The following is a 15014-nucleotide window of genomic DNA, read 5'->3' on the forward strand; positions in this document are numbered from 1 at the left end:
AAAAGTCAATTGCAGCTCTCTGTTTGAAACTGATTTTCCGACCGTTCGTCAAAACACCTCCCTCTTGGCACTATAACTCGGCTTCTAATGAAACAAATGTCATAAACAGTTGAAACAACACTAAGGATGGTTGCCGCTTTCGACAACAAAAAGATACAACAGGTGGCGCCACTAGTTTCTTGTATTTTCAAAAAGTTCGGTTTCATTTTGGACACAGGGTGTACATTGATTAAAATGAATATAATGTCTGTTACTTTATGCAGTGGGTTGCATACCATATTCACTGGTCAGATGATTCTAGTTAACACAAGAGTACAAACCAGAATCATCTGCCAATAGGGTCTTTTTTTTCTTTTTTCTTCTCTCATTCTTCAACAGTTTGATGACGTTGTTTAATACCGTTTCAGTTTCTGATTTTGCGACGATTCTCTTCGTATGGAAAGACTAAATTCGAATCTCGTTGCCTAGGATGAGGGAAATCCTTATAAGGGTTTTTCAACTTATGACGTGCTCACGTATCCCATACGGAAGTGAAAGTTTGTTTGTTTTTTTGTTCCTGGAAACTTAGGTTTTTCATCTCTCAAGACAAAGTCCAACCAGAAAAACACACGCAGTTCACATGCATAACACTCCGTATAATAGACTTAGTTGTTTCCACCGTAATTCTAAACAACGACGTCTTATTTTTGTCTGAAACAAAGGGGTTACAAATAACCCGATGATTATGAATCCACTCATATGGGTTAATTCAAAGACTGAACTTGGTATAACTTGCAGGTTCTACTATTCATAATAATTCCCTTTCCCAGAATGTTCATGGCCATGCTGCATCATGGATGTGAACGTTTCTTGAGTTACCTTCTAAAAACCTACTGACTTTTTGTCGGCCTTGTTACATCTGCACGGATAATAAACTTTTCTGGGAATTCTGTGGTGTATTGTACATTTTCCTCATGGACTCCATATCAGCTTTATCCAACTCTTTGCTCATTCACAATATGCGATACTATAAGTGTTCAACCTATAATGAGCAACAAAGTTTTTTTTAAAAATCTGAAAATAGCATGTTAGTATCATACGTAACCATTTCAGATGATTGTTTAATTCAGCGTTAATAATTAATTAAACATCAATAAACATCATTAAATTAATTTGTGCTGAATTTCATTGACATATCCCATTCTGATCACCAAAAATGTATAATATTATTATAAGTACTTACGAGTGAATGCAGACTTTTTCTCCTGTGTGCTGGTAGTTTTCCCCTTCTTTTGTACATCCTGGAGATCGCTTTGTGGGCTGGTGGTGGATGACTCACTATCTGTTGCGTCACAAACGCCTTCCATAAGAGATTTCTTAATACTAAAATTAAACAAAGTCCCTTGTCTCTTGTTCATACTAAAATTTAAATCTGGAGGCCTATTTCTTTTAAAAAATCATGGCACCACGGTTTCGAAACTTTCACCCAACAATACGAACTTGCGAAGAAAGTATTCAGTATTACTAGATTAGAGAAACGGATACAGACTACCTTGATCTTCAATTTCAGTGGAAAAATTTTCTTCATACTTCTTGCTGATTGGTCACTAACATTTGCAATACAGATATTATTGCTTTCAGTTTTGAGAACAGAGGATACGCCGCCCATTGTTGTAATCGGCTTGCAGGCAATATTTATGACTGGTCATAAACAGCAGTATTTCCTTTCCCAAATGTTGAACGGTTTCGATGTGTGCAAATTAACGATACACGGGATTTTGGATCTGAGCTTTTCAACATATTCACGAATATTATTCTCCTCAGAATAATTTCCACTATAAAATATTTATTCATGAAAAATGCTTAGAAAACTAAAATGACAAATTCCAGGAGAACTTCTCGCGGAACACAGTTTGGGAAACCCTACTCTAATTTATACAGATTTGAAGCAATCCCTTACACTGAATATAAATTCCATATTCCATAGACTGAGCTATGGAAGCTCTTTCCACTCCAGAAGAGTATTAGTAGTCTCCACAAAATTTAAATAAATAAAACTGCAAATTATTTTTCTGATAATTATCGGTTATTTTTCGGGTAATCCCATGCATGAAGGGTTATTGAATTTTCAGTACATACTCCAGCGCTATGGAGCAACCGAAAGGCCATAAAGAAAAACTAATATCAGAATTAAAATATTTGTTGACATCCCCAGGGAATGTCTTTCCGAGTAATGAAATGAGATAAATATGTCAATGAGTACACAAAGAAACGTGAGTTCATAATTGTGATTGATCACTGAGTGACACTAGATGGCGCCACTATTCAAATTCCCATGAGTTTAGAGAAGCGATTATGCTTCGAAGGATAATCGACGAGCTAGTTGCGTGTACGGAGCACATTACCTGGGTCGCCTCTATACACGTGTGTAAAGGCGCGAGTCATTTTATCCTTCGGATGCTTCCTCACCTAAGTCACACCACGCTTGCAATGTATTCTTATTACGAACCAGACTGTGTTTGAAAAATAACTTCATCATGTTTAATGTTACCATGACAACTGTAACGAACGCAACCGACGAGAACAGGTGAGTCAACAATGAAAATAAAAAAGAAATGTTTTTCTGATTTCTGAATAAGTGTTTTTTGTACATGATTGGTATTTCCTAGCGGAGATTGAAGTAAGCTGTGTAGTAATTCCTAGTCTTACTTATTATGTCTTACAATTATCACAGGTACGAATATGTTTTATTATTTACATTCTTAATAGCGGTGAAGCTTGTCAGAAACCGTCTAGCTAGATAGTTTATGTGATTGCACTGCCCATACTTGCTATGGAAATACATGAAAAGACTTGCGGTAATATCAACAATAAACAATGTGCAACGTTATATTGATTGCAAGCTTTTTCCTTGTATTTAAAAGATCACGTGGTCTATTGTCTTTGATACAGTGTCGGATCCAGACTTTGCTCTATTTTTATGAAGCTTTTTTTTTACGATAATCTTCATTTCAATTTCCCACAGATGATATTTATTTTGTATTTTAATTAATTTTTTTTATTATTTATCTGAAAATGCACGTTATTTTTGCCTTATTTGCTTTATTCGAGGTGCCACAATCCGTCCGATCTCTTATTATTGTAAGCTTTGAGTTTATCTGAGGTTAGCACATGTCCTTCGCACGAGGAGGCCTTTAAGAACAGCAAAGGATCTACACAATCATGACAATTGTCTTTAATTTGCAATTTTCAAGAATGTTGCTATTTTAGATAATGTTTTAGTTATGCAAAATTTAAATCACAAGCTGAGTATCGATGTTTTCATAATAAGAGTTGTCTGTACACAGTTGTATCATTAATAGTTGAAATCTTTCAACAGGAAAAGCATATTACAAATAATAAATATACACTCTTGTTTGTCAGTTAATCTTTTTTTCTGTACATGCGTATGACACTTTCGCTGACATCGCGAACTTGGTAACTCTTCCACCGCTCGTCAATCGATTTATACAGGTAAAGGAAAAGAAAGTTTAAAAATTGATTTTACTCAATAATCATCTATCTGCCTGGAAGCCTCTACCTCGCTGCACTGTCCAAAGTAGTCAAACTAGTTATGACATTTTCCATAGTAAATGACTGCAAAATACGTCTTCATTATTCCACAAAATAATTGGATTTCTGAAATTACTTTTCAGCGTATCCACAGCAAGCATAACGACTTTCATGAGAATGTTGCATACGTTTCAGAGAAGTCATTAATATTGGCTTACTGTAGTGGTTGGTGGTGTTGTGCTGAGTATGAAGCGGCATACATTCTAAGCCTCAGTATAGGAGTTCCAGAAATTCTCTTAGCAGCCATTTGCTACAGTGGGAGTTGCAGCTTTCTTTTAAATTTTTAATAATCTACCTTTGATCGATCCTAGCGGTCAACCTTCCCAACGAAGGAGTGCAACGTTCGTTATCAATTCCAAAATGGTCTGTGTGTAATAGTTTGTAATTTTTAACATTTAATGCGTTTTATTTTGGGTATTTGTTATTAACTGGGGATTTAATTATCTGCAGATGACGTGTCACTAATTATGGGTGAAAAATCTACTTCATAAACGCTGCTAATGAACACATGTCAGTTTTATTCATTAAAAAAGGATTTCAGTTACGAAATTGCTGTGTGTGTGTGTGTGTGTGTGTGTGTGTGTGTGTGTGTGTGTGTGTGTGTGTGTGTGTGTGTGTGTGTGTGTGTGTGTGTGTGTGTGTGTGTGTGTGTGTGTGTCAAGCCAATAATAATGACTTCTGTGTGTGTGTGTGTGTGTGTGATGTTCGCAAATTTACATGTTTTCTTGGATATATTTTTTTTTTAATGTCATTTATTTTCTAGAGTTTGGGTCCAAAAATAGCTTATGGTTTTCTCATAGTCAAACGGGAGGTCTACAGATTTTCTAGAGGATGGTTAGCCTAACAGCATAAATTGTAAAATAACAAAGTAACATTAAGCATTTTTGAATCCATTCTTGAAATGTGCGTAAAAAATAAATAAATAAAAAAAAAGAAAGAAAGAAAATAAAAGGGAAAAAAAGCTTTCTTCAGGTGTTATGTTTACGCTCGCTACCATGACAATTCTTATTTCCAAGGCATGCGAACGATTTTCTTTGTTGGCATTGCTTCGTCTCGGATTCCACACCGGAAATTGTTATCTCAAACCTCCACCTTGCGGCAAAAAGTTAATTAAGTTAAATTCAAATATTCTGTTTAAATAAACAAGTAAACAAAAATTAATTTCTCTGTTTGTCTACATAATTTGGAGCATAAATTAATTTAAACATATATACATATATCCTAACTTATGGTTCCTGTTGAATGTATATAAACAGATAAGCAAAACTTCATGCATTATTGACACAAACCAATATTTTGGAATTGTTCCATAATCCATTATGTTGTATGGAAAGATTTATTTTATTATTATTGTTGGAAAGCGAAGCTTGCTTCACATTTAGCAAAATCACCTCTCAGTACTTCAGCTTGCATTTAAGAGAATCTAAATTTCCTTGAAGAATCTAAACCTTTGTTGCAATGCTTAGATTCTTCAAAAGTCACATACGTACTAATTCTACAATTGCTACGGATGTCACTCTCCAGAATAAAATTCCTACTAAATTTGCATACAAAGGTATTTTGGTCTATTGTGCTGATCTTTCCTCCAACTAATGCTCTTAGCCTATCCCCAAGATGTGCTACAGGATTTGAAATGCATCTCTGTACTGTATGCGTCACTTTGATTCTCCCATTTCCTCAAACTATATCATCGCCTGAAATTGTTGTCCTTGCAGAGTACTATCACGTGGTTATACTCATCTACGTCTTTTCCATGGTATAGCCATTGACTAGAATATCAAAATATAGTCATTTTTTCACTTCCTTCTCCCCCCCCCCCTGGAATATTAAAAAAATAAATAAATAAACAGGTCCTGGTGCAAACTAGAAGAATAATCCAGGCACCACCCTCACAAAACAAGTGAAATCATTAATAAGTGTGTCTTGGTGTGGTCCAAGCGATCTAATCATGGTGATGTTTGATCAGTATATGCAGCAACTTCTTCTTCATGGAGTTCCAGTGCAGTCCGATACCTCTATTACAGTCCTAAACTCCTGACTGAGATAGTTCGTTGAAGGGATTGCCAAAACCGTATTAACTATTCTGTCTCATTCCATCAATTATGGTCTGTCTAACCGCTTTCTGGATTTTTCAAGCTGGCAAACACAGCTTGAGACTAATACGTTAGATTAAGTGTTATAGTAGCCAGATGCATTGTTAACATTTCCAGAAATATTCGTTGCACGTCCAACCAAGATAAATATTAAAACTGTAAAAGTCTAAGAAATTTATAACGACCACATGTGCAACTGGGCAAACACAGACCATTTTCTTAGACTATATAAGAGCAGTTGAATGCTATTAGATCTTTCTTGTCACGAACAAAATCGACCAGCTATAGCAGATGTGCTGTTTCCTTCGAATTATTAGATTAGCTTTCAGTTGGTTTGGTTTTTAAGCCTGTAGCTTAGTCGGTAACGATGATAAACTCAGGTTGGCAAGACTAGAGTTCGATTCTCGAAGTTGCTTTTCATGTCACTGAAAAGTGGAAATAGAGACTGAGAAAAGTAATAATGGATAAGGGGATATTATGATTACTAACAATATTCAGGTTTTCATGAGTCACAGCAGTACTGTAGTAAGTCAATGATTACTCTTATTACAAGAAGCATTATGGCCAAAATTCAAATTAATTTAGCAAGTACAAAGCAAGACGTTATAGGTGAAAACTCTCAGTGTGATTACCATACTTGTAATCTTCTTATGATATAGATTAGGTACAAGAAAGTAAGTTTATAGTTTGAAAAATGTCCTTTTGGAATTCTTGACGAACACGTATCTTAGAAAGAATGCAGGGGGGATGAAAACCGAACTAGGAAATACACTGCTCGGAAAGAAGTCAATGGACACCCCCATGGGAAAGATGCATCGTGCCATGTAACAAGTCACTTGTTTATAATTTAAGGGAATATAAATGTTCCCAAGTCAATGCAAATGTCATGGTGAAATGGCTGCAAGAAGGACTGACGGAGTTTGAAATAGGCGTTGTGATAGGATGCCACGTTGCAGGCCTAACTGTTCAAGATATTGTTAACAAATTTTGTCATCCCAGGACAACAATTAGTGATGCCATACTGAAATGGAAGCACAGGGAGTCAACTGATGGGTTGTCCACCACACTCGACGAACGTGACCGTATGGTACTACAAAGGATAATATGTAAAAACAGCCATTCATCGGCCGACACCTTACATAAGGGGTTCCGGGCATCGACTAGAGCACGAATATGCACAAAAACAGAACCGAGGCTCAGAACATATGTTTCCATTGCAGGCTCGCAATATGCCAGCCCCACATTACCCAGACCAACATGCAGTGCCATCTACAGTGGTGCAAAGTTCGAATACAGTGGGACTTGAAAGCTTGGAGAGTGTGTTACGGAGCTACAAATCACCTGCATCCTCTACTGAATAGATAGACTGCTGTGGGTGTGGCGGATGCCCTGTGAACTTCTCTTACCAGAGTGTGTAACCTCAACTATGAAAGTCGGAGGTGGCGGTGTGATGTTATGGTCCTGTTTTTCCTGGTTTGGCCTCGGATCTCTGTTTCTTCAATGTTTTTGGTGCCACAAACATTGAACTCGGGTATATGAACATTCAGGACAATGCGATGCTTCCTACTTTGTGACGTTTCTATGGAACTGACCATTATCAGCAACCCCCATGTTGCTGGGGGTCAGTGGTTTGTGAACATGAACGTCATGTTCACAAATCACTGGTTACAGCAATATGACCAAATCACAGACCTCCATAGAGCTCTGATCTCAATCCTATTGAACATTCGTAGGTTGAACTGGAGCGTCGGGTGAGGTCAAGGGACGTCCGCCCACAACAGTCCAGTACTTCATGCGTACAGGAAGAATGGTCCAGAATTCCCATTGATTGCTATCGTATGCTTGTGGCAAGTATCTGCCATTGGATTGCTGCAGCGAAAGGAGGTCCTTCATGTTATTAAGGTGGGTGTCATGGTCGTTTGTTCCTTACATTATGGTGCCCGCTGATTTCTTTCCGAGAAGCATAGTCGTTAATAGAAATTTTTAGTTGCATGACTAGAGTGGGGAGGATAAACAGATTTAAGATGAAATGGATGAATGGGAAAATAGGAAATGCAGAGGGAGAAAAAAGCAGTTATAAAAAGGTAACAAGAGAAAGATTAATAGCATTTTTATGAGGTATATTAAGATAATCGAACTGCGTTTCGAAGGGGTTGTACGTGTCAACCCCTTCGAAACGCAGTTCGATTCCCTAACGCAAGACCAGCAGAAGATCATTATAAGCTCATTCTCATCACTGACTACAACTTTTTCTAGGCCTTTTTTTTTTCCAGAAATCGTCGATCTGTGGATAGGCATGTTCGATTTTTAATTCTGCTGCTCAATAATATCAACCACAGAACTCACACTATTGTAGACAATAATATATAGTATTAATGTTAGGGAACACTAGATGGCGGTAGTTATCTGTCATATTTCCCTTCACGAATGCCTGTGATAAATAACTGATAGCGTGAGGCTACCTATTAGTGACTGTTAAGGGTTAGGATTGGTTTGCCAGTCAGAAAAGTTAGCTAGGACTAAACGGCTTCACCTACTCTTTTTAGGGAATGAAAGATGTTAGCGGATTTATTATCTTTTTTATATAAAGATGTAGATAAGATAGTGGTAGTATATTAAAACAGTAAAAAATGAGAATATGAAACAAAGGTGGCTCTGCGGAAATTATTGTAGAAGAATAATCTTGAAGGATGGTGAAACTGAGCATGTGATCAATAGAGATGATATAATTGCATACAAAAAATAAATAATGAATCAAGCCAGGTTGTTTACAATTGAAAAGCCTACTTTACTAACATTTCTATTATTGGTATTGTTGTTTCGCTGATATTATGTTGTTCGAATTTCCGAAGGATATTTGCATTTCACTAGTCAAAACAAAATGCCTACTGAGCAGTTTCTTCTAAATTCTAGTCGACTTCCTGTTTCCTTGGAATTCGATTTACTTTGTCTTCATCTAGGAAATAAAAAAAGTTATGACGTAACTTTTTATTTCCTAGATGAAGTGGATAAAACTATTAAAGAAAAAAAAGTAATTGAAATAAGTTGAATGAATTAGTGTTTGTAGCATTTTCTTCCACCCTCCTATGTAATCTTCTTAGCTTAATGATATTCTATGGACACTTACAAAGCTTTAAGGAGCGTAAGAATTTCTCAAATGACTTGAACTAATATCAGAAACAAGTTAATACCAAATTTGATTGCTGTCAAAAGAGAGAAAAATTTTAAAAGAGCAAGAAGAAAAATGGCATGTATGTTTTTACCCTTTGTACGATTTTCGAAGTTTTGGCTCCTTTATTATTATTATTATTATTATTATTTCGAATTTCAAATCCAGATTCAGAAAGTTGCAAAAATGGATGTTAAGGACTTTGTGTTTTAAACAGAACATTTTCCCAAGAAATTCTTATAGAAGTACATTTATAAGTGATAATTGAGGGTGAATTTGTGCGTGAGAGAGAGAGAGAGAAAGAGATCACTGAAACTATTCAAATTGTCCTCTTCTGGATATATATCAAGATTCTTAGAGAGGTTTAGTGCCACCACCCGGAATGTGTGAGTAGTATGACAGATTTCAAATTTAAAGAATGTCAGAGTTTGTGCAGGTGAGAAAAAATGTCTAGGACAATAAATGCAATTAGTTTTTCAGAGGCTGAAAAGCTTTGGTTTAGATTTATGTGTGCCAGAGCTGGTTAGAGGTACAAGTCAGCCCAAGAAGAGAAATTTAGATCTGATTTGAGTATTTCTAGATCTGAGTATTATCAAGAGTAAGGTGGGAGTGGAGTAAGATATTTCTTGTGAGAGATAAAACAGAACTATAAGCTCATAAGGTTATCCTCACTCCACTGAAGGTAGTAAGATCAGAGTTTAAGGCATGCACTGCAATGACTGTGTACTACAATGCTTGGTATATAAAGAAGAAAAGTGAAATGTAATATCATCGGTAATGCTTGAATAGGATTCGAAGTCACTGAGAAGACTTTGTATACAGGAAGAAGGGAGTGAATGAAAGTAGAATGTCCTGAGGCACTCTATCATTGGTGGAAAAATAAATTGAACCATGGGAAGCCATTGACTAGGATACTTCATATACAAAGAGGATGTTACCGATCCAATGACAAAAGATAGACAAAAGATGAACAAATAATTTGCTGTGTAGGCCTCTAATCCAATTCGAATGCCGCTTCTTTATATGCAGGAAGATTGAAAATGACATAAGGATGAAGTTAATTGCGGAGCAGTTTTTAGCAGAATGAGAGGGATTCCATCAGGAACTAAATAATCCATTTGTGGCCCAGCTATTCGGCATTCTTTTAATTTCTTTCTGATGAAAGACTAAATGATACATGAAGTGATCTGCTACTGGTAATGTGGAAGGTAATTTTTACCAACTAAGGGGAAAAGAAATGCTAGTGAATTGTTTATATTTTGGTAATTCTTTGATCGTACCATCAAGATGAATGAGTGGAGAAGCGGCATTCTAGTGAACAACCGCAAGGCCCAACTGCTATCTGAACAAGAGGAGTTTTCTGTATGTGGCTCTTCCAAAATCAGCTGGAGTTTTGATTTCGAGATACTTTTCATATGATGAATTTTGTTCTTGAACTTCCTCAACATACTTTTTGGATAACCAAGGATTGGACAATGATTATAGATGAAAGGGAGGAAGAGACTTCAATCCACTTAGAATTATGTATTATTACAATTAGAATTAGAATTAGAATATTACAATTAGAATTTGTATTATCTTGTAAGGATTATGTTAGATTCTCGTAGATGTTGCTCACAGTAAATATTTCTGTCAATACGAGCTTGATCAGCAGAATTGGAAGGAAAGCTATTTTGGTTGTTAATGTTGAAGCCCCAAGGAGGATAACCTCACTCTTCGGATATTTGGACTGCGAAAGATTAAACATTTGAGATAAGTAGTGAAGTTAGAGTTATCAGAATTAGAGAGCTGTAGAGACAGCTCTCTAATTCTGATGAATGCAACTAAGTGTAGCAAGGAGATTTTTAAGCCAGAGCAGATAAAACAATGAAAATTCAAGGTCTGGCCTGATATTAGATATCAAATCTTTCCCATGATCACATGCTGTGATCATGGGGAAGATTATTCATCCTTGTGATCGAAAAATTGTCCAAGGTATATTTTCCAGTTGAGATTGCCTGCTGATGTCACGTTAAAAATAACAGATCGACCTTTGTTGCCTTAAGAGTAAACGGTGTATACACCATGACTTTTAAATATCCAAAACTGGATCTGGAGACCTTGGCCTCTTGATCTTGGCCCCTGGATCTTGGCCCCTGGGATACTTTGCTATACCCTATAAAAGGAGAAATTTTGAAATCAGGACATTTGAGTTGCTCTTGAAGGTGTCATCTGTGCTGTATGTGAAAAGAAAGGGAAAAGAACAACAAGAATGCTTGCGCTGGAGATCATACATGTCAATAGCTACTTCAGGCTTTCAATAAGAATGTGGTGGGAGTGTATTTCACTGGGTGATGAGTTATCTAAAAGTTTAGTTGGCATATCCTCCAACTAGTGAAGATATGCCTGTGTTGATTGGTTATAATGCTTCGAATTTAGTAGACCACATGTCCAGATGAGTATCTCTATCGAATAAAAAGTAGAGAATTGACATTATTCAATTTAAAACTAGTCATAGATGCTCGAAATTGGAGTACTAACGATACTGCTATTAAACATATTTTATATTTTACTCTAGATGTAGAGAAGAGAGTGTCGGGAATGGGAAGTAAATAAATTGAAGGGTTTTAGATTACTAAGTACCCTGTATGCTGTATATAACAAAGTGGTCGTGTTATACGATATTTCACGGTGTATTTTTAAAGGAATCTACTTCAGAACTCATTGATCATTGAAAGGCTTGCAAATAGAAGCGTTCCTAAGGTTTGGAAAGAAGCCAAAAATGTGCCTTTTGATAAGGGTGGTAGTAAAATGCAAGCATTGAACTATAAACCAGTTTGCATTTCTTCACAAGTGCCTTTACCGAATATATTTTTGCGATTTTTTTTTCATGGTCCAAAAGTGGACCAGCCCAACATGCCTTAGATGAAGACCATTTCATTAGGTGGGAAAAAAACAAAGCTACTAAATTACTACACAGCTCCCCGGTTTAGATCATAGAGACTGTTTCTAGAAGCGACTCGTGTTACAAATCCCGTTGAACTGCTCAGAAATGATGGTGTAATTATTCATAAATTTTGCACACTGCCCTATCCTTCCATCAGCAATAAGTATGTTACATCACCATAGGGAGCGCCACTGTCGCCTTTCATGTACATGACTGTTCTGGAAGCCATTGTACTTCTGGTATCCATTGAGTGTATTATCTTAAAAATGTTTCATAATTCTAGCGAACGTCAAGTTGTTAAATACTTAATTTAGTTATTCATTCCTGTGTCTACGTAGTTTATTCCAGAAATTTTCAACATGAATGGGAACAAGTATGGGAATCTCAATATTGTAACATATCAGAAAATAATCTCGCGTACAGACAAATGATTTGTCTGTACGCGAGATGCAAAACCAGAGTTTCAAATCGGCCTTCCGAACACACACAATTTACAGGCAAAAAATACTCTAGTTGTGATGATTGGGCGATAGATGGCGTTTATGGTAGTAGTAGTATCGTAGTTGGTGAATTAAGTAGTAGTGAAGAGGATGAGATGTATTTATCGAAGTAGAGTAGTATGCCCTCCTACAATGAGTCCTTGGACTCCGACATAATAATAATAATAATAATAATAATAATAATAATATAAACCTTTTTTTTTTTAGGGACTCCGTAAATTTTACCGCCAGAGGTCGCCAGCCGGCTTAATCCGCAACTGATCGTAAGGTTATAATAAAATTGGACTACTTGCAAAAAATAATAATGCACGAAACAACGAGCCACTTTAACTCATTAATCAATGTATATAAAAACCATTCCATAATGTAGCAACGATAAGAAAGAATTTCACGTTATTTGTGTGTTTTCAATTCTATAATAATCTGCACTACACTGGATGTGGAATGCGCAGTTGAGCTGTTTGCTGTTATTATTTTTATTAAGATATCTTCATGGAGAAACTCTAACAGCGGTAGATTCATACCCTCCCTGTTGTCATTATTTTTGTTTGTATGTTATGTAGTACGAAAGATGATTTGACTATCATGTTGAGGTACATCTCTAATAAGCTTTAACTAATTATTTGCTCTTAGTTCGCTATAAACGAAATATTCGTTATTGTTTTCAACTATAGAATGTCGAAGAAACTATTCGGGATGCATAACAGAAAGAGGAAGTTGTATTGGAAGTGTGACGTTAGATTTAATAATAAATGAAAGAATTTCATCGCTAGATGTGAGACAATCCCGAAGGGACACGAAAATGAGTAGACGTTTATTTCTCTGAGCAGTATTTCTCGATGAGGTAAACTCTCTTAGGAGAAATGTACTCCTTGTTTTTGCCTCTCTTGTGTGGGTTGGCGAAAAAATAAATAATAAGCGCGATTAAAAAAGATCTGGGTTCGATTATCGTCGTGACGAGAGGAAAATATGATAATTTTCAATTGAAGGTAAATTAGCTCATCTTATACAGAGATAGGGTTTGTTTCTCCTGCATACTGAGGTTTTTCATTCAGCATACAGACAAATCGGCGAAGAGAAGACTCGCAATTTACCGACAAAAAAAATACAAATAGTGGTAGGCAGTAGATAATGATAATAAATATATAATATAAATAAATAAATAAATAATAATAATAAAACATAAACTCTGTGTATTGTGTAAATAAATAATGCTAATAATGAGAAGAAAAGCAATTCTGAAAATGTTACTTTAGATGTGGTAGAATTTCAAATGAAAAGTGTAGAATGCTACCTGAAGAAGCATCTCTTTCTAATCCATCCTTTTAAAGGCTTTGTTCAAATGTAAACAAATGTGTTTTGATACAGCAAGTCACTTTTTTTTAAACTAGTTATTATTCAGTGACAATTGCTTAATTAAATCTCTCTTTTGTTATAATTTTACCTTCGCAATAACTTTACCTTACCATTTGCTGGCCTTGTTGGCCGAGCAGTCAGTATATCCGAGCGGTCAGTATAAAAGGCTTCGGGTTTGAATCCCGCCATGGACGTGGATGCTTTTGATCATTTGCGAAAATACTAGTGGTGGTGGTGGGTAGAAGATGGAGTTGGTGTAGTTGCGGTTTGTTGTAGAGTAGGTCCCTCCCTCAATGAGTCTTTAGACTCCCTGGAGGTGTCACAAAATAATAATAATGATAATTGCTGGTTGTGAGTACCAACCATTTGCAATTGCGTGCAGTGTTTTATTTGCCTTTTTTTTTTTTTTTATAAAATGTTGATATGAATAGTTTATGCTTTTGGATTTCCAAATATTATTATTGTGAGTATGCAACTTTTGCAATAACTGCATTTAGAAAACTTTATTTATTTAGGAAATTACCTCAGGAGAGAATATTGGATTCTTTTTAAATTAGCCTAAGTCCAGGAAATTCTACTTGCCCAACAAAATTCTTTACTGTTTACTTTTAGTTAAGCATAAACATTATGTCGATGTATAATTCTACTCATAGCATTCTTAATTTGGCAGCTTCAGCTAAAATGCTTTCTTGACTAATAAGCAGATTTCCTTCTTAATAAAAATAGGATCAAACAGGATAAATATTAAACTTCTTAATAAAAATAGGATCTAGTTTGATCCTATTTTTTTTAATGGAAGAAAAAGTGTTAATTAATAGTAACAGATATAATGCATCCTTAACTCAATTTTATGACATAATGCTTTCAGAAGTCTCCAAAATTATGAAATTTTAATTAGTGCTCTCCTTTAACCGCAAGAAATTTATAGATTTTCTTCAAGTGTTCTGCTGGAAGTTTTTCCGATATCTAAGTAAACTTCCTTTTCATACATTCTATGTGTATTTATTTGTTTTCTCTGTAGTTTTATTTATTTTGAATCATATCTTGGATATGTACTTATACCAAAAGGTGAGGTTTTATTGTAGAAACCTTCATTGTATAACATTATTTTCAAAACCACAGCCAAGATTGATGTAATTGATTACAACTCTATAGAATATAAAGATGATTAGATTGACAGAATAAAGTATTTTGAAAATGAAACTACAGAACTCAGTTTGGGAGGAATGCCAGTCTTGTGGGATGACTGGATTATTTGATGGAATCTTTTTTTTGTCTGACTAACTTTACAAAATAGTAAGAAGCTATACTTTCAGGTTGAAAGAGGAGCAGAATCTTTTATTATTTCTGACACTTTCCAAGAATGCATCATTTCCATT

At 35.6% G+C, this 15014-nt stretch overlaps 1 protein-coding gene across 2 annotated transcripts in view; it reads left to right on the plus strand.

Moving 5' to 3' along the window:
• Positions 1-2472: 2472 nt before the first annotated feature.
• LOC150092263 (uncharacterized) overlaps positions 2473-15014 on the plus strand; it is a 30508-nt gene continuing 17966 nt past the window's right edge. The window contains exon 1 of one of the 2 annotated variants that reach the window (XM_090415138.1): positions 2473-2566. In XM_090415138.1, coding sequence (XP_090271264.1) covers positions 2517-2566 — 50 coding nt within the window. In that variant the 5' untranslated portion in view covers positions 2473-2516. Of the gene's footprint in view, positions 2567-12804; positions 12873-15014 lie in introns of those variants that run through there. The other variant, XM_090415139.1, reaches the window with a different exon arrangement.

Source organism: Typopeltis vanoorti, chromosome 26 (assembly GCF_054136105.1).
Source record: "Typopeltis vanoorti isolate ZY-2024b chromosome 26, IOZ_Tvanoo_1.0, whole genome shotgun sequence".
NCBI lineage: Eukaryota > Metazoa > Arthropoda > Arachnida > Uropygi > Thelyphonidae > Typopeltis > Typopeltis vanoorti.